Here is a 25,308-nt window from a genome sequence, read left to right on the forward strand (position 1 = left end):
TTATTTTATATCAGATATACACCAGTTTTTAACTACTGTTATTTGTAGATCATTGGAAGATTAAAATAAGTTAAGAGATAAAATTACATATTGCACAAAATTAGACTAACACTTGTAGAATACTCTAATAAAAATGACTGTCATCAATTGATAGCCCTGGTGATATATTGTACGTTATGAGGAAGAAAACAACTAACCATAAGCAATGCCATAGAAGATCTCAGGTAATGTTAAAAAGAATGGGTATACTGTGCCAACACATACTTTCTGTAATGATTTTGTGTAACACTTCCTGTAATACCGCTGACACACTGAATCATTAGGAAAATTTATGCAAATTCATTCACATTATTGAAATTCAATCAACTTAACCCTGATTGGCTGATTCGACCACCTGATTCACTCCAAACCTTGTTGATTCTCCCCACTATTTACCCAATTGGTTGACTGGATCATGTGATGTCTCTACCACCGCCCTCCCCCCAAACCCCTGCCACCAGCTGCATCTCCTCGGTCTGTGGAGCCCAGGAGACCCCCAGACTAAGCTTCCAGTGGGTGAAGATGTGAGAAATGTCTCTCCCATCCCGTTTCCCTCTTTAAATTATCTTATTTTAACCCCATGGTTATCAGACTTCCTGCCTGGCCAACACCCATTGCTTCCCTTGTGCTGGTTTTGCAGGGTTCCTGCCCCACTGGCCTGGTTCTTCCATCCACCACAGCATTCCCAGCTGAAGGATAAGTCGCCTCCTTCAAATTTACCATCCTCCTTCGTTATACCCAACTTAGCCCCTCCAATGCTCAAAGACCCCAAAACCCCTTTTCCCAATCCTCCCACCACCCCCCCGACAATACTTAAGCATCTGCAATCACACCCCCAATTTTACACCCATAGGCCCTCTTCCAAATCCTCTCAGACCCCAAGATCACCTCTGTTTCTTCCAGATCCCTCACTCCCTGTCAGTACTCCCACAACTTCCTAATTCTTGTACAACCAACCACCCCCTCTCACTGCTTCCAGAACCAATTGGCCATAATTGCCACACCAAGTCACCACACTCAATACTTACAGGCTCCAAAACCTCCAGCACCACCACTCTCAATCTACAAAATTCACCTGACCACTCTCCAATACCATATTGTCTTCTGTACCATTTTCCACTTTATCCCCGATTTCAAAACAGAATAAGGTATGAAATCCATTACATAAAACACTGTAGAATCCAATTTCCCTTTAGCGACTGGTATTGTTAAAAAGGATAGTGTATTTCTGTGGTTGGTCTGTGCACTTTGTCTGTTTGGTGCAATAATTAGCCTAACTGTTCCAGCTTTCTTATTGGTCCAATATATTTCATTTGCAGGGCTGCTGAACAATCATGTGCAAGATGTGACAGAGCCCTGACAAATGGGGTTCAAAATTCAAGTAAAAGGAGGGCAGGGAGGGGCTCGCTGGATTTTGTTCTTTTCTTTCTAAGAGTAATGGGGCATGATTTTAACCTGGAAAAACGGGTTGGGGGGGGGGGCATTAAAAATTGCAACAACTTCAAACCCGCCAACAACCCGCTCATTTCCAGTTTTCACGGGATCGGGACATAAGAACATAAGAACATAAGAAATTGGAGCAGGAGTAGGCCAATCGGCCCCTCGAGCCTGCTCCGCCATTCAATAAGATCATGGCTGATCTGATCCCAACCACAAATCTAAAGAACACAAGAAGTCGGAGCAGGACCCGGCCACATAGCCCCTGGGCCCTCTCCGCCACCCACAGGGCATTGACCGATCCGAACTCAGCTTCATGTCCAATTTCCTGCCCGCTCCCCATAACCCCTAATTCCCTTTACTTCTAGGAAACTGTCTATTTCTGTTTTAAATTTATCTAATGATGTAGCTTCCACAGCTTCCTGGGGCAGCAAATTCCACAGACCTACCACCCTCTGAGTGAAGAAGTTTCTCCTCATCTCAGTTTTGAAAGAGCAGCCCCTTATTCTAAGATTATGCCCCCTAGTTCTAGTTTCACCCATCTTTGGGAACATCCTTACTGCATCCACCCGATCAAGACCCCTCACAATCTTATATGTTTCAATAAGATCGCCTCTCATTCTTCTGAACTCCAATGAGTAGAGTCCCAATCTACTCAACCTCTCCTCATATGTCCGCCCCCTCATCCCCGGGATTAACCGCGTGAACCTTCTTTGTACTGCCTCGAGAGCAAGTATGTCTTTTCTTAAGTATGGAGACCAAAACTGTATGCAGTATTCCAGGTGCGGTCTCACCAATACCTTATATAACTGCAGCAATACCTCCTTGTTTTTATATTCTATCCCCCTAGCAATAAAAGCCAACATTCCGTTGGCTTTCTTGATCACCTGCTGCACCTGCATACCAACTTTTTGATTTTCTTGCACTAGGACCCCCAGATCCCTTTGTACTGCAGTACTTTCCAGTCTCTCGCCATTAAGAAAATAACTTGCTCTCTGATTTTTCCTGCCAAAGTGCATAACCTCACATTTTCCAATATTATATTGCATCTGCCAAATCTCCGCCCACTCACCCAGCCTGTCTATATCCCCTTGCAGGTTTTTTATGTCCTCCTCACTCTCTACTTTCCCTCCCATCTTTGTATCATCTGCAAATTTTGATATGTTGCACTCGGTCCCCTCCTCCAAATCGTTAATATAGATTGTAAAGAGTTGGGGACCCAGCACCGACCCCTGTGGAACACCACTGGTTACTGGTTGCCAGTCCGAAAATGAACCATTTATCCCAACTCTCTGCTTCCTGTTTGATAACCAATCCTCCACCCATGCCAGAATATTACCCCCAATCCCGTGATTTTTTATCTTAAGTAATAATCTTTTATGTGGCACCTTGTCGAATGCCTTCTGGAAGTCTAAATACACTACGTCCACTGGTTCCCCTTTATCCACCCTATACGTTATATCCTCGAAGAACTCAAGCAAATTTGTCAGACATGACTTCCCCTTCATAAAGCCATGCTGACTTTGTCCTATTAAATTATGCTTATCTAAATGTTCCGTTACTGTCTCCTTAATAATAGACTCCAAAATTTTACCCACCACAGATGTTAAGCTAACTGGCCTATAATTTCCAGCCTTCTGCCTACTACCCTTTTTAAATAACGGTGTTACATTAGCAGTTTTCCAATCTGCCGGGACCTCTCCTGAGTCCAGGGAATTTTGGAAAACTATCACCAAAGCATCCACAATCCCTACTGCCACTTCCCTCAAGACCCTAGGATGGAAGCCATCAGGTCCAGGGGATTTATCCGCCTTGAGTCCCATTATTTTACTGAGTACCATCTCTTGAGTGATTTTAATCGTATTTAGCTCCTCCCCCCCGAGAGTCCCCTGTTTGTCCAGTGTTGGGATATTCTTAGTGTCCTCTACTGTAAAGACTGAAACAAAATATTTGTTCAGCATTTTTGCCATCTCCATGTTTCCCACCATTAATTTCCCGGTCTCATCCTCTAAGGGACCTATGTTTGCCTTAGCCACCCTTTTTCTTTTTATATAACTATAGAAACTCTTGCTATCTGTTTTTATATTTTTTGCTAATTTCTTTTCATAATCTAACTTCCCTTTCTTAATCAATCCTTTAGTTACTTTTTGCTGTCTTTTGAAGAATTCCCAATCATCTATCCTCCCACTAAGTTTGGCTACCTTATATGTCCTTGTTTTTAGTCGGATACTATCCTTGATTTCTTTACTTAGCCACGGGTGGCTGTCATTTCTTTTACACCCTTTTTTCCTCAGTGGAATATATTTATTTTGAAAGTTGTAAAATAACTCCCTAAATGAACACCACTGCTCATGTACCGTCTTACCCTTTAATCTATTTTCCCAGTCCACTTTAATCAATTCCACTCTCATACCATCATAGTCTCCTTTATTCAAGCTCAGTACGCTTGTTTGAGAATCAACCTTCTCACCCTCTAATTGGATATGGAATTCAACCATGTTGTGGTCGCTCGTTCCAAGGGGATCCTTAACTAGGACATTATTAATTAATCCTGACTCATTACACAGGACCAGGTCCAAGGTTGCCTGCCCCCTTGTAGGATCAGTTACATACTGCTCAAGAAATCCATCCCTGATGCACTCAATGAACTCGTCCTCAAGGCTGCTCTGCCCAATTTGATTTGTCCAGTTAATATGATAATTAAAATCCCCCATAATTATGGCTGTTCCCTTATTACATGCCCCGACTATCTCCTGATTAATACTTCTTCCAGCAGAGTTGCAACTATTAGGAGGCCTATATACTACGCCCACTAATGTTTTTTTTCCCTTATTATTCCTTATCTCCACCCAAACTGTTTCATTATCTTGATGCTTTGTCCCAATATCATTTCTCTGTATTACAGTGATTCCTTCCTTTATTAACATAGCCACCCCACCTCCCCTTCCTTCCTGCCTGTCCTTCCTGATTGTTAAATACCCTGGCATATTTAATTCCCAGTCGTTGTCACCCTGCAGCCATGTTTCTGTAATGGCCACAAGATCATACCCATACGTAGTTATTTGTGCCGTTAACTCGTCCATTTTATTACGAATGCTACGTGCATTCAGATAAAGAACTTTCAAATCTGTTTTGTGACGCTTAGTTCCTGCTTTTTCCTTTTTTAACACTTTACCTATTACTCCATACCTTCTGTCCCTTCCTGTTACGCTTTCCTCTCTCTCCCTGCTCAGGTTCCCAACCCCCTGCCACTTTAGTTTAAACCCTCCCCAACAGCACTAGCAAACACTCCTCCTAGGACAGCGGTCCCGGCCCTGCCCAGGTGCAGACCGTCCGGCTTGTACTGGTCCCACCTCCCCCAGAACCGTTTCCAGTGTCCCAGGAATTTGAATCCCTCCCCCTTGCACCATTCCTCTAGCCACGTATTCATTTGAAATATCCTCCTATTTCTACTCTGACTAGCACGTGGCACTGGCAGCAATCCTGAGATTACTACCTTTGAGGTCCTATTTTTTAATTTACCTCCTAACTCCCTATATTCTGCTTTTAGGACCTCATCCCCTTTTTTACCTATATCGTTGGTGCCTATGTGCACCACGACAGCTGGCTGTTCGCCCTCCCCCTCCAAAATGTTCTGTAGCCGCTCCGAGACATCCTTGATCCTTGCACCAGGGAGGCAACACACCATCCTGGAGTCTCGGTTGCGGCCGCAGAAACGCCTGTCTATTCCCCTTACAATTGAGTCCCCTATCACTATAGCTCTGCCACTCTTTTTCCTCCCAGCCTGTGCAGCAGAGCTACCCGTGGTGCCAGGAAGTTGGCTGCTGCTGCCTTCCCCTGATAAGTCATCCCCCCCAACAGCATCCAAAGTGGCATATCTGTTTGAGAGGGGGATGGACACAGGGGACCCCTGCACTACCTGCCTGCATCTCTTACTCTTCCTGTTGGTCACCCATTCACTTCCTGCCTGTATACCCTTTACCTGCGGTGTGACCAACTCGCTAAACGTGCTATCCACGAGTTTCTCTGCATCGCGGATGCTCCACAGTGAGTCCACCCGCAGCTCCAGCTCCGAGATACGATCGGTCAGTAGCTGCAGGTGGACACACTTCCCGCACACATGGTCGGCAGGGACACTGGTAGTGTCCATGACTTCCCACATCTTGCAGGAGGAGCATATCACGGGTGCGAGGTCTGCTGCCATGACTTGCCTTAGCTGAGTTACCCCTTTTAAATTACGTTGAAATTAGAAAATGTTAACTATACTAGGGACCTAGGGACGGAGGCGGATTGGTCGCTAAAACCTTTCAAGGAGGTTGCGGGCCTCCATTTTTTCAGGTTTTGTGATTTTTGCCTCTGGGGGCCTGGATTCCCAGGCCTTCTGCTTCACCTCATGTGAAAGGAGGCGAGAAGTCCCGAAACTGCAGTTAAGTGCCTTTGTAGCACTGTTTGTGGGCCCGGAGGAGCAGGAGTGCTTCCCCCAGGCCCAACAAGTCTACCTGCAGCGAACCCCCCCACCCCCCCCACCAACGATCGCCGCCGACCTCCCCACGGTCACGAGCCCCACCCCCCAAATGATCGTGACCCTCCCCCGATGACTAACTCCCCTCCCCTCCCGACAACTGACCCCCGAGGGTTCTAAAAGAGGTCGCTGCAGAGATAGTGGATGCATTTTGTTTCATTCGTTCATGGGATGCAGGCGTCGCTGGCAAGGCCAGCATTTATTGCCCATCCCTAATTGCCCTTGAGAAGGTGGTGGTGAGCCGCCTTCTTGAACCGCTGCAGTCCGTGTGTTGAAGGTTCTCCCACAGTGCTGTTAGGAAGGGAGTTCCAGGATTTTGACCCAGCGACGATGAAGGAACAACGATATATTTCCAAGTCGGGATGGTGTGTGACTTGGAGGGGACCGTGCAGGTGGTGTTGTTCCCATGTGCCTGTTGCCCTTGTCATTCTAGGTGGTAGAGGTCGTGGGTTTGGGAAGTGCTGTCGAAGAAGCCTTGGCGAGTTGCTGCAGTGCATCCTGTGGATGGTACACACTGCAGCCACAGTGCACCGGTGATGAAGGGAGTGAATGTTTAAGGTGGTGGATGGGGTGCCAATCAAGCGGGCTGCTTTGTCCTGATGGTGTCGAGCTTCTTGAGTGTTGTTGGAGCTGCACTCATCCAGGCAAGTGGAGAGTATTCCATCACACTCCTGACTTGTGCCTTGTAGATGGTGGAAAGGATTTGGGGAGTCAGGAGACTAGATTCTAAAACGGTCCCAGCGGATCGGAAGGTAGCAAATGTAGCCCCGTTATTCAAGAAAGGAGGGAGAGAGAAATTAGGGAACTATAGACCAGATAGCCAGATATCGGTCATCAGGAAAATGCTGGAATCCATTATTAAGGAAGTGGTAACAGCAATTGGAATATCATAATATGATTAGGCAGAGTCAACATGGTTTTATGAAAGGGAAATCGTGTTTGACAAATTTATTAGAGTTTTTTGAGTGTGTAACTAGCAGGGTAGATATTGGGGAACCAGTGGATGTAGTATATTTGGATTTTCAAAAGGCATTCGATAAGGTGACACACAAAAGGTTGTTACACAAGATAAGGGCCCATAGGGTTGGGAGTAACATATTAGCATGGACAGAGGATTGGTTAACGGACAGAAAACAGAGAGTAGGGATAAACGGGTCATTTTCAGGTTGGCAGGCTGTAACTAGTGGGATACCGCAAGGATCGGTGCTTGGGCCTCAGCTATTTACAATCTATTAATGACTTGGATGAAGGGACCGAGTGTAATGTATCCAAGTTTGCTGACGATACAAAGCTAGTTGGGAAAGTAAGCTGTGAGGAGGATGCAAAGGGATATAGACAGGTTAAGTGAGTAGGCCAGAAGCTGGCAGATGGAGTATAATGTGGGGAAATGTGAGGTTACTCACTTTGGTTGGAAGAATAGAAATACAGAATATTTTTTTAAATGGTGAGAAACTATTAAATGTTGGTGTTCAGAAAGACTTAGATGTCCTGGTACAGGACACACAAAAAGTTAGCATGCAAGTACAGCAAGCAATTAGGAAGGCAAATGGCATGCTGGCCTTTATTGCAAGGGGGTTGCAGTATAAGAGTAAGGAAGTCTTACTATAATTGTACAGGGCTTTGGTGAGACCTCACCTGGAGTACTGCGTACAGTTTTGGTCTCCTTATCTAAGGAAGGATATACTTGCCTTAGAGGTGGTGCAACAAAGGTTCACGAGATTGATTCCTGGGATGAGAGGGTTGTCCTATGAGGAGAGGTTGAGTAGAATGGGCCTATACTCTCTGGAATTTAGAAGAATGAGAGGTGATCTCATTGAAACACAGAAGATTCTGAGGGGGCTTGACAGGGTAGATGCTGAGAGGCTGTTTCCACTGGTTGGAGAGTCTAGAACTAGAGGGCATAGTCGCAGGATAAGGGGCCGGCCATTTAAAACTGAGATGAGGAGGAATTTCTTCACTCAGAGGATTGTGAATGTTTGGAATTCTCTCCCACAGCTGGCTGTGGATGCTGAGTCATTGAGCATATTCAAGGCCGAGATAGATTCATTTTTGAACTCTAGGGGAAATCAAGGGATATGGGGATCGGGCAGGAAAGTAGAGTTGAGGTTGACGATCAGCCATGATCTGATTAAATGGAGGAGCAGGCTCGAGGGGCCATACGGTCTACTCCTGCTCCTATTTCTTATGTTCTTATGACTGACCCCCCCACCCCCGATGACTAACTCTCCCCCAGTGACCCCTGATGCCCCCATGCCATCACCCCCCCCAACATTCAAACTAAGACTCACCTGAACACTTATCTCTTCCTTGCTCTTCTCCTGTCAGACTGAGACCAGCCTGTCAATCAGGCCAGCCTGTCAGGCAGGAAACAGTCAAAAAAAAAGACATCCTTACATCAAAATCATAAGGTCGTCCAGGAAACCCATACTTCCGGGTTTCCCATCCGCAATTCGAACCCCCGGCCACTACCTGGCTCCGGGCTAAAATTATGCCCATGGTGTCACTAGGGGTGGGTCCCAGTTAGGGTGCAACATGACAGCTTCATTCACTTGCCCCCAGCATTATGGTTAATCAGATGGCAGACCATTCAGATTCGTGCACCAACATGCAAAGAATCGACCGGGTTCAAATTATGTTCAGAGTTGCTAACAAACAAATATTTATTTATTTATATAGTTGAGGTTCACAAGGGTTTTACAGATTTATTTATACATAACCAGTGTGCCTAAAGTATGGCTCTCTATATTCTCACATGCAAAGATACTAAAATGTTAAATGTCCCATTTCTCCCCGCAATTTTTGTCTGTAATGCACTGGAGATCTACTAGTGCTTCATAAAGAGATAAAAACCAGCATTAGTTAACTGAATTGCAGATCATTTTTATCAGCAACATCCTACCTCAGCTAGAAGAATCTTCAGCCAAGCAGAAAGTAGTCGGTTATTAAGATCTTCAGCCTTGCCATGTCCACAGACTGCCAACCCATGAACCATGTTCCCCAGTGCCATAGCAAAACCTGGAGTCTGAGAATAAAATCAAACAGAATTTACAGCTTTAATATTCAAAGCAGCACAGTTCACAAGTTCTATCCATATGTGTGTGTCTGTTTGATGACTTGGCCCATTTAATAAAGGAATGAGAAGATGAATTCACAAATAAGTCTGTAGAATCACAAGCTGACAGAATCACTATTTTCTATTCTGAGTTGGATTCCCACACTTCCACAAGGCTGGTAGTGACCGGCTCTCTGGCTTGACAATACGTTTGATTAACTGAAGGTCTATATAATCAACATGCATCAACACAATTGTTCCAAATTTCCACATAACGATGTCAATGATTGCCCTGTGTCCATTGCAGACTATGTTGTGGCCAATCAATACAGGCTTCCCACACAGACCTCTTCACGTAGTGGACCAAACGTGTCAAGATATCCTAATATGGAAACTACAGGCCTTCCAGCACAGGGCCCTAGTCGATGACTTCAGATTACTTGTATTGATGCTGCCACCTGAATAAAAGCATTCATATTTCTGCAAGATTCTAATATACTGGTGGAGTTACTTCAATGATGCGATCCATGTGATCTCCTGGACTGATTTTGATTGCCTGAGGGGGGTCGGAGAGGAATTTTCCTGAGCACTTTTTCCCTTATTGGCCTTGGATTTTTTTTCTCTTTTTTTTTGCCTCTTTCAGGGGATTACGTGGCTGTGGGGGTGGATGGGAGGGAAGTAGTGTTTAGTCATGATGGTCCAGCCATCATCGAGTGGGGCAGGCTTGATGGACCAGCTGATCTTTTCCCATCAAGCAATACGGAAAATCATGTGAAATTGAAATCTTGTGCAATTCTGCAATTAGAGGTCACAACCTCAAGTTTTTTTTAATAATATGGGTAAGGCTTAGATTCGCACTAGCCTGACATAATTAGTTCCACACATCCCAATTCATCGCTTTAGAAAGCTTTTTCTTATTTTCTTGCCTGACATAAAGCAAAGCATCAGGACTGAAAGCTGCAAGAGTACTCACAAGGTCATCTGGCCACCCAAGTGGATAATAATGATTACTACTACTTTATCAACCTACATGTTTCATGGTTTACACTACCTGGCTCGCATCCTTTCAAGTTTAAACATCGACATCTCAGTATTAACAAATCACAGTTCATATATTCATTGCCATGACAATCTGTAATTTTGTCTTCTGCCTGCAAGAACGCAGAGAAATTCACTGGGAAGAAAGCTACCATGAACTCAAAATTACCTTTTTTGGTTTTACAATATAAATGGCTGAAGCCATGAATATCAGTAACAAGACTAGAAGACAAACAAAGCTAATCTGAAACTTTAGTTTTATCTTAGCCCCTTTTGTCCTTAGTCCAAACGCTTAAGGCAAATTTCTGAAATCATGTTACCAAGCCAACAAAACCATCTGATAAATGGTGGAGTTCTTGAGAGCTCCCATGATACTCTGTTGTATGGCTAAGCTGTACAGGCCAGGAAGGTCCCATTCTTCTGTGTTGAGCTAGTTGATCACAGCAAGGACAGCACTGGGGTTTTTATAATTAACAACAGCACCATTGAGCTGGAGTACAGAGAAAAATAAATCAGCTAGTGTTTCTGCTTCTGATTATTTTCCAGTGACTTCTGCTGGATAATATGTGTGTGTTACTGCCCAGTGAGAACAAGATTGGGTTCAGCTTTAATGTGAATCTTGCAAAACACATTGCAAAAACACAATGCCCAGGCTTGTTAATGAAAAATGGCCACTTAGGTGAGCACCAAAGGGCAGTCAGCACCTGTGAAGCAAACTTCAGCGTGAGTCTGCTCCTTCAGAATAGGAGAAAATTGGAGGAGAAAAAACAAGGTTGAGTTCTTTTGGCATCAGAAAATTCAGTATGTACCTTCTAAAGAAAAAAAACCTTGCATTTTTGTAGTGTCCCATTAGATTCGCAGGATGTCTCAAAGTGCTTCAGAATCATGAATTATTTTATTTATATTGTGTCAGCTAATTGAACATAGCAATGCCTCAGCACATGAGATGAATCTGTTGGTGTAGAGTTTCCACCAGATTGTGCTGGCTTTTTCAGCACAATTCGTCCGGATCAGTGTAAAAGATCAAGGAATTTCGATGTACACTGGGCGTAAATTACGTCCAGCGTAATTCGAGTTTCCGGGATCTTTTGCGCTGGTTCAAAAATCAACGTGCTGAAGCCAGTCCCGCCCACAAAACTGGCCACGTCCCCCGATCAAAATAACGAGGATGGCAAATTTCTGCCGATTCCGCCTGTCTGCTGCCGTTCGAGGAGGGTCTTCAAATTAAGCTCGTTTTCTTAGGTGCACAGGCACTAGTAAGCAGGTTTTAAACGGTTTTAAATATTAAAAAATATTAATTTACTCAGAAACTGACTAGTGACAACAATGAATGTAGTAAATGGCTCAGTATAGTTTTTGAAAGTCAGTTTCAGTGATTGAAAATCAGGTTATTCACAGGTGTGGAAGACTAGACACTCTTATTAAAAATGCTTACTGTTTGTAATAAACCCATTTACAACTGTATTACTAAAACTGCACCAGGATACCACTCTTAAATTCATCTTAAATACATCAATGAATATTTTTATTGCAAAAAAATAAACGATTACACTCTGTTAAGCTGCCAGATTGCGCTGATTCATGTAAGATTTTATGTTTGCAATTATGTCAATGCCATTTAGCGGAAACTCGGAATGAAACTCAGCCAGTGCAATTTTCAGGCGTGATTTGCACCCAATTGCCGATTGCGCCCAAAATGGAGACTCTACCCCTTTATTTTTGGTGTCATTAGTTGAGGCAGAAATGTCGGGCAGGACATCTGCTCTTCTTCTAATAGTGTCATGGGATCTTTTATGTCTATCTGAATAAGCAGACAGGTTCTCTGTTTAATGCTTCATCCAAAAGATTGCACCTTGAACAAGAGGTACTCTCTCAGTACTGCACTGAAGTGTGAGCCTAGATTGCGTGCTCAAGTCCGAGAGTGGGGCTTCTGATTCAGAGGGCCCCTGAGCCAAGCTGAATTAAATTAATATCAAAGACTCTTTAGCACATTAAATTTACAATGCATCAGCTTTATGTCGTAACAAGTACTAGCTAATTGAGTTCTATGAAAAATTATTTAAATTGAAATACACACCGTATACACATTTTTGACCATTTTTCCCACAGAAAGAATTTGGAAAAAAAGAAATGTTTTAAGTGTTGGGTTTTAAAACAAGCAAATTTGCACAGGTTTAAAAAAGGCCACAGGCTGCAAGCATTTGCAGAATACGTATTAAAGTTAAACAATGATACAGTAACCTTGAACAATCGGGAACAATAGGAGAGTTATGTCATGCCAGGGGCTGCCAACAAACATTCACACCTTAGGGTGATGGAATATCCCTTCCCATTGAGCTTTGCGAAGCTAATTTAAAAAGGAGGGGGCACTGTAGTAGGTTTGATTAGCAGCTCTTCTGGCCAGGGGAACAGGTGAAGAGGTAAGGAACAAAGTCCCTAATACCTGTGGGGGCAGAAGAGAGGTGAATAAAGCCCCACAAGCTAGCAGTCAGGTCTTAAAAAGTTTTAAGCAGGCTCAGAAAGTCAGAAATGTTGGAGGAATAGCCAGACGGTATCTTGTTTAAGTCAAGTAAGATAACCCACTGATGTGGGAGAGCCTAGCATATTCTTTATTTTGTATCATTACACAAAGATAAGCTGTACTAATTGAACTAAGTGAATCATAACTGTTGTTCTGTATGTTTACTTGCTGTGAAATAAAGCAGTTTAACAAATCGTATAAAGCCTTGCCTTTGTCTCAAGTCTTTGCTCGGTCTACTTTTGGAGAAACTGAAGAAGTACATTGAAAAGACACAACTATTTGGTTTGGATCACAACGGCATATTATTGTTACAACTCTCAGATTATACCATCATAAGTGCAGACATAGGAACATAGGAACAGGAGTAGGCCATTCAGCCCCTCGAGCCCATTTGATAAGACCATGGCTGATCTGTGATCTAACTCCATATACCTGCCTTTGGCCCATATCCCTTAATACCTTTGGTTGCCAAAAAGCTAATATCTCAGATTTAAATTTAGCAATTGAGCTAGTATCAATTGCCGTTTGTGGAAGAGAGTTCCAAACTTCTACCACCCTTTGTGTGTAGAAATTTTTTCTAATCTCACTCCTGAAAGGTCTGGCTCTAATTTTTAGACTGTGCCCCCTACTCCTAGAATCCCCAACCAGCGGAAATAGTTTCTCTCTATCCACCCTAACTGTTCCCCTTAATATCTTATAAACTTCGATCAGATCACCCCTTAACCTTCGAAACTCCAGAGAATACAACCCCAATTTGTGTAATCTCTCCTCGTAACTTAACCCTTGAAGTCCGGGTATCATTCTAGTAAACCTACATTGCACTCCCTCCAAGGCCAATATGTCCTTCCGAAGGTGCGGTGCCCAGAACTGCTCACAGTACTCCAGGTGCGGTCTAACCAGGGCTTTGTATAGCTGCAGCATAACTTCTGCCCCCTTGTACTCTCGTCCTCTAGATATAAAGGCCAGCATTCCATTAGCCTTATTGATTATTTTCTGCACCTGTTCATGACACTTCAATGATCTATATACCTGAACTCCCAAGTCCCTTTTGGACATCCACTGTTATTAACTTTTTACCATTTAGAGACGTAGGGCAGTAAGAGTTGACTCCCATAAAAAGTAAGAGGTTCATACAGCTTATGGGATCAACTAAAGTCACTGAATCCAAGAACTGATCTACAGCAGACCCAAACGTGCAACAAGCCCATTCTGTGAAAAAATTCTTTTAATATTAATATTTCTGGTGAAGGATATCAAACCTCAGCAAATTGGTGGCATAGTGATTGAGTACACCATTCTTTCACCAGTGTGACTGAGTTCAAATCCAGCACAAACTAATGGGCTGAAAGCCTCTTGTGTTAGCTGAAAGAGTCCTATATGTGACCCAATTTTTGGCAGTCTCAATCCAGTTGCTTTTGGATGTGGATACAAGACATGAAACGACCCACGAATCAACACCAGTTGACAAGGACCTCAAACAGGTTACAACGATGGCTGTTGCAGGAAAAGGACAAGCATGCTGTGGTACAGTCGAGGATGCTCTCTTGAGGGCACATTTAAAATTTCACTTGAACAGGGATTGAACACTGTGAGCCCAATTAAACATCAAGGTGCAGTCCCACAGAAGGGCTAAGGCATAAAGCTCTGTCTCTCACTCTGCTGAGTTTCCGATCTCAGCAATGCTGTTGCTAGGTGATGCCAAACAGAAAATCCAGGAAGAGGTCTGCTGTCTGCAGTCTCAGCTAATGAGGTGGGCAACTACAAGAGAGGAGTAAAAAAATATAACATGATAAAATAAATAAATTTCACATACTCACTCAGACCCTCTCTGTTTATCCAGGACAATTTTTGTTGTTGCCAATTTTGTCTGCTTTTCTCCCCTCCTCTCCTGAAGACATTGGGCCCTGAAATTCCACGGGGGTTCTCCTGGTCTCCTACTGGAGTTACGGCAGGAGACAGAGAACACCCCAGTTTTGACTCTTTGAGTACTGTTCCACAGAGTTACAGATCTTAATTTTGGGCACGTGAACACAGATGACAGATCACTGACCTGTTGGCTCTGTTCTGTCAAGATCCGCAGCTTGTTCATGATCTCTTCAGTCTCATTAGCTTGTATGATACCAGCATTGAACGCAGAAACACTCACACATGCCACTGAATAAGCCAACACCTGAAAAAGATGAAGTTTATGACCATCTCTTTATTTTTAAATGTCTTACTTCAAATAAACAGTTCAGTGTTACAAGTAAAATTCAGAGCTATAAGTACATAGTCTTCTGGGACTGTAGACTAGTATACTTCTTTAGCTTGTTAACTGAGGGAAATCAGGAGGTCCCTTTATAGGGTTGTGCTCCGATCCTCTCAATATTCCAATCACTGCACCCAGACAATCTAGTACACCTGGGAGCAGATGAGGGAGAGTCTCCCCTATAAAGCATTGAATGGTATACACAGATGAGATAACTCCAAAACACTGCATCAACGTATGCCAAGAAAGTAGTCAGGGAATACATATGGAAATTGGTGGAAAGTAAATTTAGAATATATTGGGGAAAAACTGATTTATTGAAATAGTGATAAACATTTAGAATAACCTACCACTGAAGGTAATGGTGGGAAAAGCATCATGATACAATTGGATACCATAATGAGAGTATTAATATAAAAAAGGGTAAGGTTTGATGGGTCCACTGGCATTTTCTCTCCATGATTTTTCTTATGCTCTTATGTCTGTCTACCTGTGTAACTGAGTCTGATGACAGCTGGTGCATCTCTTTGACAGAGATGAGATAAGGGAAAATACAGTTCATCAATGAAAAGCAGTACAAATGAAATTCATCGATATGGTTTAAATAAATGCCTGCCCATTATTATGGTTTAAATAAACGCCTGCCCATTTAGTTCCTGTACTTCAGGAGGGTATGGACATTAGGTTTTAGCAGAGCTGGGGTGAGGTCCTGGTATTGGCTGGGGGCTAATAATAGTTTTAATGTGAAAGCTCGTTTTCCCTTACCCATTGTAGCGAGTTAAGTAACTGACACAGCTTTGTAATTAACTGTTTCTATAACAATGGTTTTGAAATTCTAATTATTAACAGCTCAAAGGGAGGTGATCTTAATCTTCCTGGCCCTGAAAATCGGCAAGGGTTCTCTTCGAACCCATTGGGAAACGTCAGGGACCTGGTTACACTGGCTCACTGCTGTTTTTGGGGTTTTCAAACCTCTGCCTGCCCCTTATAAGGCAAATAATGCCAAGTGGATGGCTTCGGCCGGCAGGGTTATCTTATGCCGGAGGTTCCTGCTTTCCCCACTCAGCTGGGATTCAGCTTTGGACTGGAGGACAGTACGCAGAGATGAGGCATATCGGCCCCCAGATGAGTGCAAGTGGGCCCTATTGAAGTTGTGGGGGGGGGGGTTTAGGCCAGGGAGGCGGCCTGGACCTCCGAAGAAAGGTTGGAATCTAACAAAACAATATAAATAGAGATTAACCCCTCACACAGGGGCCGAGGGAAGATTGCATGGGATCGGGACAAACTCTTCCCGTGGTGGCTTTTCTGGCTACATGGGGCAAGGAGTTCCCGAAATCCAGCCCCGTATAATTTAACTGCTCTATAGCTGGTACCACAAATTTTCGTGACCCCGAATTCGTTGTGTTTCTGTCCACCTTTTACTCAGATGCAGTCTCTCTTTCTAAAGTTTAAAAGGTACGCACTACATAATAGTTTATTCTGAAACTTTCTCTCAAACAACTTTTAAAATTTACTTTGCAATGTTCTCAAATCTTTTAGAAAAACATTTTTATTTTCATTTACTCTCGGGATGTTAGGTGACGCTGGCAAGGCTGGCATTTATTGCCTATCCCTAGTTGCCCCGAGAACATGTTGGTGGGCCTTCTCCTTGAACCACTACAGTCCTTGTACTAATGGTGTTCCCACATGGTGTAGGCAGCGAATCCAGAACGTGGACTCGGCTACAACGAAGGAACGGTGGGATATGTCCAAATCAGGATGGTGTGTGACTTGGAGGGGAACTAAGAGATAATGTCATTCCTTTGACCTTGCTGCTCTTGTCCTTCTATGTGGTAGAAGTCAAAGGGCTGGGAAAAAAAGGCTTGCATTTATATAGTGCCTTTCACGCCCTCAGGACGTCCCAACGCACTTCACAGCCAATGAAGTACTTTTGAAGTGTAGTCACTGCTGTAATGTAAGAAACGCGGCAGCCAATTTGTACTCAGCAAAGTCCCACACACAGCAATGTGATAATGAGTAGATAATCTGTTTTGAGGAGTTGGGAGGTGCTGTTGAAGTAAGGTTGGTGAATTGCTGGTGTGCCCTACACAAATTAAGTAGTTCAACAGCACAAAGACAGTGGAGGGGTCAAGTAAAAGCTGATTCCATGTCTGTGGATGATGTCGCCTGGAGATAGCGTGTAAATGAGTAAGAAAAGAGGGTACAGAATGGAACACTGCGCTATTTCTGCTTTGGAAAGAGGGGAAAGGGGGTTGTTTCAAAAACAATAAAGAAGTCCTGTTTTCCTGTTAAAGTCTTAACCTGTTGCTTTAAAGTGCTTAAAGATTTAGTCCCTGAAATTCCAGGTATCCTGCTCCACCAGCAACAAGTCAGCATCTGCAAGGGCACTTCAGCAGTGCCCACCAAAATGCAGCCATGAAGGGAGAGTGGCCCACTGCTGTTCTGTCATAAGTTCCCTCAAGGCCCTCTTGAGTTGAAGAAACATTAAAAAATTCTTCTGCTCCAAAGGCAGGCACTCATCCAGCATCAATTACCTTTGCCTGTAAAAGGTTTGGAGCCTGTGCTAGGGCCTCAGCAGAATGTATGCTAGTTCTCAACTGAACTCACACCAGTTCTCAGCTAGCGAGAGTTCTGCTGCAGCCTTATAAGGTCATACAGGGTAGCCCGGAAACTTCCCAGATACGGCCCCTTGATGTGTGTGTGGAAGTTGGGGGGGGGAGGGGGGGTGGTGGGAGGCGCAGGAATCGCATTCTCCCCAACCACCAGAAGATGGCTTCTGGCCAGAAATGGAGCAGAGTCCTGGCGGAACCGTGCTCTACCCTTGGCCTGGGCCAGGATTTTGGGGCCTTACAGTTTTTAGAACTTTACAGCACAGAAGGAGGCCATTCGGTCCATCACTTCTGTGCTGGCTCTCTGGAAGCGCTCTCCACCTAATCCTATTGCTCTACTCTTTGCCCCATGGCCTTTAACAGGCTTCTTTGTCAAATATTTGTCTGCTTCCCTTTTGAAAACTGTTACGTATTCTGCTATCCCTCTGCTCAGCCATTCCATGTCCTAACAACCCTCTGCTTAAATACTTTCTCCCTACCTCTCCCTTTGTTTTTCTAGTGATGCCCTTAATTTGACGTCCTCTAGTTACCAACTCACCAATCAGTGGAAAATAGTTTCCTACCCCACCCCCCATTTACCTCATCAAAACCCATAGGATTTTGAATTTCAAAGCAACAATTTGCGTTTAAACAGCACCTTTGACGTAGTAAAACGCCCCAAGGCGCTTCACAGGAGCATAAATCAGGCAAAGATTTGACACTGAGCCACATGAGGCAATATTAGGGGAGGCGACCAAAATCTTGGCAGAAGAGGTAGGTTTTAAGGAGTGTCTTAAAGGAGGTGGGAGAGGTAGACAGGTTTAGGAAGGGAATTCCAGAGCTTAGGGCTGAGGCAGCTGAAGGCACGGACGCCAATGGTGGAGCGATGGAAATCTGGGATGCACAAGAGGCAAGAATTGGAGGAGCACAGAGATCTCGGAGGGTTGTAGGGCTGGAGGAGGTTACAGAGATAGGGAGGGGCGAGGCCATGGAGGGATTTGAACACAAGGATGAGAATTTTAAAATTTCTTTCCACACCAGGTTAATAGTCTGTGGTTGACGTGGTCCCTGATTTTTTGAGACACTTATTTTTTTTAAAACTGATGTAAACATTAGGATTTGTGTCATCACTAAAAAAAAAATCCAGTGGCCCAGGGATATCGAGACTATCAGCAGCTGTCGGCCAGTCTGACTGACTTGACAGAGGTCAGTCTCACCTTTAACCTTGGGTGATCTTTTACAGATTTGCACTATCATTTCCACCCCCAGTTCTAACATGACAGTGACCTTAATTCTCCTTATTCTCTCTCTCCCCCACTCCTGAGTTCACATGCTGGGTGTACGGGGGCTCCCACGGGCACCGGCTGCCCTCCGGTACCTCGCTCATTCCACGTGCGCAAGCCCAGTCAGCGGGATATTCAACTGTGTGGGTCATTGTAAGCGAGTTTATTAGAGATTTATCTGCTTCAGTTCAAAAATTTAAATGATACTGTAAGGTTCAAACAATTCTTTCTTCTGTACAGGAACACAATACTTCTGAACCATCCTACCTCTTGCAGTACCCTGCTCTGAGTCATACTTTCATCCAAGCTGCTACAGAGTTTACCAAGGGTGACAGAGACATGCACACGGGACTCTGTTTGGCTGCTATGACTCATTAGGGACAGAACCAAGCCCACTCCCAGGATGCATCCTGTACTGCAAAAATAAAAAAACACACATCATTAGAACTGGAGCCTAGGGGCAAGGGAGACTGTTTATTCTCCACCCTCTGCATGGCTGACATTGGTTGTTCCATATTTGCTATGCTATATTTAGTTAACCCTTTCATGTGGCATATTATATTACCAAGTAGTCACTGGGTATCCTACTCTCAGTAGAGATGATCGTTAAGTAACTTGACATAAATTTTTCACAGCAAAAAGAAGATGGATGTAGGGACTGGAGCAGATCAGTGGAGCAGAAGCCGTACAGAAAGTGCACTCCCGAGTCTCATTGGACTAGGGGGAGGGGGACGGGGAGGAGTAATTATTTTGCGTTCAGGTTTATGAATCCCTGTAAACAAGGTGTTGCTCATCAGCACTAAGTGTTTTGAGCCCAGTAAAAAGGGACCAACAGGTGTAAAGGTTAACATTTTGGAAAATAAAACAAAATGAAGTCCAGGTTCTGAAATGCAAAGCTGCACATGTTTCAAGCCATTCAAACTACATGCTGAGGTGATGACATGGCAGCAATAGATCTGTAAAGATCTCTAAGCTAGCATGTTAGCAAAGACTTTGGAAACTCCTAATAGGCACGCAGAGCTTAATCTGCAGCACTGCCAGGGTTCTCATTTCCCCCGTAAAGGAGTGCTGCTGGTAACGAGTTGTCCCTGGGCCTCTGAGAAGAAGGACAATCAATAAAAGGAGAGGGTGGGAGAGGGGGTTGTTTCAGCTGCGCTACTGACCCACTACCTGATTTTCCCCCTTTTAAAGTTGGTATAATTACCAGGAGGCATGAGGCAAATGGAAGGTTGATCTCGTATCCCTGGGCTACTATTAGCTTGACCATGGTTACTGCATGGAAGGAGGCCATTCGGCCCATCGAGTTCGTGCTGGCTCTCTGCAAGAGCAATCCAGCTAGTCCCACTCCCCAGCCCTTTCCCCTTGGCCCTGCAATTTTTTTCCTTTCAAGTATTCATCTAATTCCCTTTTGAAAGCCACGATTGAATCTGCCTCCACCAACCTTTCAGGCAGTGCATTCCAGATCATAACCACTCACTGTGTAAAAAAGTTTTTCCTCATGTCACGTTTGGTACTTTTGCCAATCATCTTAAATCTATGTCCTCTGATTCTTGACCCTTCCGCCAATGGGAACAGTTTCTCTCTATCTACTCTGTCCAGACCCTTCATGATTTTGAACACCTCGATCAAATCTCCTCTCAACCTTCTCTGCTCTAAGGAGAACAACCCCAGCGTCTCCAGTCTATCCACATAACTGAAGTCCCTCATCCCTGGAATCATTCTAGTAAATCTCTTCTGCACCCTCTCTAAGGCCTTCACATTCTTCCTAAAGTGCAGTGCCCAGAATTGGACATCGCAGAACTGCAGTTGTGGCCGAACCAGTTTTTTTTATGAAGGTTCATCATAACCTCCTTGCTTTTGTACTCTATGCCTCGATTTATAAAACCCAGGGTCCCGTATGCTTTCTTAACCGCTTTCTCAACCTGCCCTGCCACCTTCAATGATTTGTGCACATACACTCTTTGATCTCTCTGTTCCTGCACCCCCTTTTAGAATCGTACCTTTTAGTTCATATTATCTCTCCTCGTTCTTCCAACCAAAATGTATCACTTCCCACTTTTCTGCTTTAAATTTCATCTGCCATGTATCCGCCCATGCCACCAGTCTGTCTATGTCCTCTTGAAGTCTATCACTATCCTCCTCACTGTTCACTACACTTCCAAATTTTGTGTCATCTGCAAATTTTGAAATTGTACCCTGTACACCCAAGTCCAAGTCATTAATATATATAAAAAAAAACAGTGGTCCGAGTACCAACCCTTGGGAACACCACTGTATACCTCGCTCCAGTCCGAAAAACAACTGTTCACCGCTACTTTCTGTTTCCTGTTACTTAGCCAATTTTGTATCCATGCTGCCACTGCCCCATTTATTTCATGGGCTTGAAGTTCGACGACAAGCCTATTATCCGGCACTTTATCAAACGCCGTTTGGAAGTCCATGTATACCACATCAACCGCATTGCCCTCATCGACCTTTTCTGATGCCTCATCAAAAAACTCAATTAAGTTAGTTAAACACAATTTTTAACAATTTAACAAATCCGTGCTGGGTTTCCTTAATTAATCCACACTTGTCCAAGTGACTGTTAATTTTGTCCCAGATTATTATTTCTAGAAGTTTCCCCATTGCAATTCTCCAGTTCTCTGGCAACTCCCTCGTATCGAAGGATGATTGGAAGATTATGGGCAGTACATCCGCAATTTCCACCCTTACTTCCCTCAGCAACCTAGGATGCATCACGTCTGGACTGGGTGACTTATCTACTTTAAGTACAGCTAGCCTTTCAAGTAGCTCCGCGTTGTCAATTTTTAGCTCATCCAGTATCTCAACTACGTCCTCTTTTACTGTGACTTTGGCAGCATCTTCTTCCTTGGTAAAGACAGATGCAAAGTACTCATTTAGTACCTCAGCCATTTCCTCTGTCTCCAAGCTTAAATCTCCTTTTTGGTCCCCAATCAGCCCCACCCCTCCTCTTACGACCCATTTACTATTTATATGCCTATCAGAAGACTTTTGGATTCCCTTTTATGTTGGCCGCCAGTCTATTCTCATACTCTCTCTTTGCTCCTTTTATTTCCTTTTTCACTTCCCCTCTGAACTTTTTATATTCTGCCTGGTTCTCACTTGTGTTATCAACCTGACATCTGTCATATGCCCTTTTTTCTGCTTCATCTCACTCTCTATCTCTTTTGTCATCCAAGGAGCTCTGGCTTTAGTTGCCCTACCTTTCTCCCTTGTGGGAATGTACCTAGACTGTACCCGAACTGTCTCCTTTTTAAGGGCCGCCCATTGTTCAATTACAGTTTTGCCCGCCAATCTTGGATTCCAATTTACCCGGGCCAGATCCATTCGCATCCCACTGAAATTGGCCCTCGTCGAAGTAAGTATTTTTACTTTAGAATGGTCCTTGTCCTTTTCCATAGCGAATCTAAACTTTATGATACTATGATCGCTGTTCCCTAAATGTTCCCCCACTGACACTTGCTCCACTTGGCCTACCCCGTTCCCCAGGACCTGATCCAGCAATGCCTCCTTCCTCGTTGGGCCGGAAACATACTGGTCAAGAAAGTTCTCCGCAACACACTTCAAAAATTCCTCCCCATCTTTGCCCCTTACACTATTACTATCCCAGTCTATATTAGGATAGTTGAAGTCCCCCATTAGCACTACTCTATGGCTCTTGCACATCTCTGTAATTTCAATGCAAATTTGCTCCTCTTTATCCTTCCCACTAATTTGTGGCCTACAGAATACCCCTAGTAGTGTAATGGCACCTTTATTGTTTCTTAACTCTAACCAAATAGATTCTGTCCTTGGCCCCTCCAGGACATCTTCTCTCTCCAGCACCGCAATATTCTCCTTAATCAATACTGCCATCCCCCACTTCCTTTCTTCCGTCCCCTATCTTTCCTGGGGTTCAATTTTCAAAGTGAAAAACGGGTGGGTTGGGGGCGGGGAGACATTGAGAATTGCCACTATTTCAGACCCGTCCCCAACATGCCCCCAACCCGCCCATTTCCGGTTTTCACCACGCCGGGAAGGGCGGGCGACCAACCCGCATCCAGGAGGCGGGTCGGGCCTTAAAACCTTTCAAGGAGGCTTCAGGCCTCCATTTTTCTGGACTTCCCGATTTCAACCCCAGGGGGCTTGGAATCCCGGGCCTTCTGTTTTACGCCTCGTGAAAGGAGGCGAGAAGGCCCAAGACTAACAGGTAGGTGCCTAGAAAGGCACAGCTTGTGGGCCCAGAGGGGCAGGAGTGCATCCCCCAGGCCCAACAAGCCTACCTGCACCAACCCCCCAATGATCGCAGCCCCCTCCACCCCCGCCCCCGGATCCAATCCTTCGACCCCGATCCTCCCCCCAACTCCGATTCTCCGACCCCCGATCCTCTCCCTCAACGATCACAGACCCCTGCACCCCCTCCCCCATGACTGACCCCTGATCCCATCCCCCATGACTCACAACCACCGTGCCAACCTATGCCCACCCATGCCCCCGTGCCCACCTATGCTGCTTCAACCCCCCATCCATCCATACAAAGATTTACCTGCAGACTGACTTGAACACGTCCTCTCCCTGGCTGGTCTCCCGTCCGACTGAGACCAGCCTGTCAATCAGCCGGTCAGTCAGACAGGAAACCGACAAAAAAAATAAAAGACGTCCTTATATCAAAATCATAAGGATGTCCAGGAAACCTGTACTAATGGGTTTCCCCACCTCAAACTGACCGCCCCCCCCCCCCCCCCCGCCCCCTTCCTGGCTCGGTTTTAAAATTGAGCCCCTTGTATCCAGGAATATTTAGTACCCAGTCCTGCCCTTTTTTGAGCCAGGTCTTCGTTATCGCCACATCATATTCCCATGTGGCTAATTGCGCCTGCAGCTCACCAACCTTGTTTACCACACTTTGTGCGTTTACACACATGCACTGTAAATCTATCTTAGACCTTCTTGTATTCTCTCTTAATCTGAATCCACCTAATAGCGTACTATTTTTTACTTTAGTGCTATCTTTCTCTCCCAATGCTTTGTGCACCTTGTTTCTCCTTTCCAATGCTACATCCTGGTGCCCACCCCCCTGCCAAATTAGTTTAAATCCTCCCCCACAGCACTAGCAAACCTTCCCGTGAGGACATTGGTCCCAGCTCTGTTGAGATGCAACCCGTCTGGCCTGCACAGGTCCCACTTCCCCCAGAACTGGTCCCAATGCCCCAGGAATCTAAAACTCTCCCTCCTGCACCATCTCTCCAGCCACGCATTCATCTGCCCTATCCTCCTATTTCTATACAAGCATTATAAAATCAATCTACTTGCTGCATAAGTAAGCTGAAACTTCTTTGCTCAGTGGCAGCCAAGCTAAATGCCCTCTATGGTACATTAAATTGGCATAAATACGAGACTACAATTTTAGTACTGCCAGCAACAAGAAAATTGCTGATAAATTCACAACCACCTGCCACAGGTAAAATTGTGCATCTAGATTATCATCTCATGAAACACTTTGCACTTTACATAATTGTGGAATACATCTATTTATATTCGGGACTTATTTTCTGAACGCATTGTCTTTAAAAGAGAACAAGCATGGTTTGAACTGGTTGTCTCCACATTGAGTTGTCAGAATGCATAAACAAAGAATTATAAATGTCTTGAATTTATCTTGTAAAGAATTTATTCATCTATCTGACATGTTCATTATCACTAACAGATTTGAAGACATTTCCTTAAGGCAAGTTGAAAAAAAATGCTAATCAAAACGTACTTGTATTCCAAGCTAGTATCAAAGCAACATTTTTCCAGTGCATCAAGGGACTTCATGAGCAGCAAATTCATCTTCTGCCCTGAGACATCACTGCAAAAAAGATGATACGTGACATTAAATTTACATATATCACCTCATGCTCAAGAACTGATTTTGTATAGTTTATAAATTCAGGCATGAAATAGTTTGTAGTAGTGCTGCTGTGCTTGTAAACCCCAATTGGGCCTAGATAAATGTTGACAGGCCCGGGGGTGGGGGTGGGGGGGGGGGTAGTGGGCGAGAAGCATTCAGAGTTCAAAATCAACTCTGACTCTAAATGGTTGCTCTTGTCTACATCACTTCTGTTTCATCTCAACTTCCAGTACATGCATGCCTTATTGAATACTTTGCCTACAATACTCCCATAGGGGAACTGCCTTTACAGAGATGTTGTGCATATAAGATGTTAATTTCTTGCTGATTTTCAGAACTACATTTTGAAGATTTATTTTATCTGCATTTTCCCAGTTACTGTAACAGTCACATGTTTTTGATCTTCACTTCTCTTTCTATTTGCTTTAAACCAAGATTGATGTTTTAATTTGAAATTGCAATGACTTCAAAGAGCACCAAGTAATAGCTCTGCTGAGGTTATTAAATCTTTCCACCTGAATTGCAGCTCAAACGACACAAGGGTAGGTAAGCAGTTCTCACTCCCACATCATACTGTCATGGTTATAGACACTGCCGTACAAAAGAGTGATAAATATCTAAAATCCTGTCGATTCTCCTGATTCTCACCTGGAATCCTGTGGTAATAAGAAACAATTTTTCTCTCTG

The 25,308-nt window shown here is 44.2% G+C and overlaps 1 protein-coding gene across 2 annotated transcripts in view; it reads right to left on the minus strand.

The window, feature by feature from the left end:
• focad (focadhesin) overlaps positions 1–25,308 on the minus strand; it is a 212,373-nt gene that overhangs the window by 49,766 nt on the left and 137,299 nt on the right. For both annotated transcript variants that reach the window (XM_067983305.1, XM_067983307.1), the window contains exons 28-31: positions 24,490–24,579; positions 18,996–19,143; positions 14,660–14,779; positions 8,898–9,020 (exon numbers count right to left, since the gene is read on the minus strand). In XM_067983305.1, the coding sequence (XP_067839406.1) occupies positions 8,898–9,020; positions 14,660–14,779; positions 18,996–19,143; positions 24,490–24,579 (481 nt within the window). The remainder of the gene's footprint in view (positions 1–8,897; positions 9,021–14,659; positions 14,780–18,995; positions 19,144–24,489; positions 24,580–25,308) is intronic.

The sequence above is a fragment of the Heptranchias perlo genome, chromosome 4 (genome assembly GCF_035084215.1).
Source record: "Heptranchias perlo isolate sHepPer1 chromosome 4, sHepPer1.hap1, whole genome shotgun sequence".
NCBI lineage: Eukaryota > Metazoa > Chordata > Chondrichthyes > Hexanchiformes > Hexanchidae > Heptranchias > Heptranchias perlo.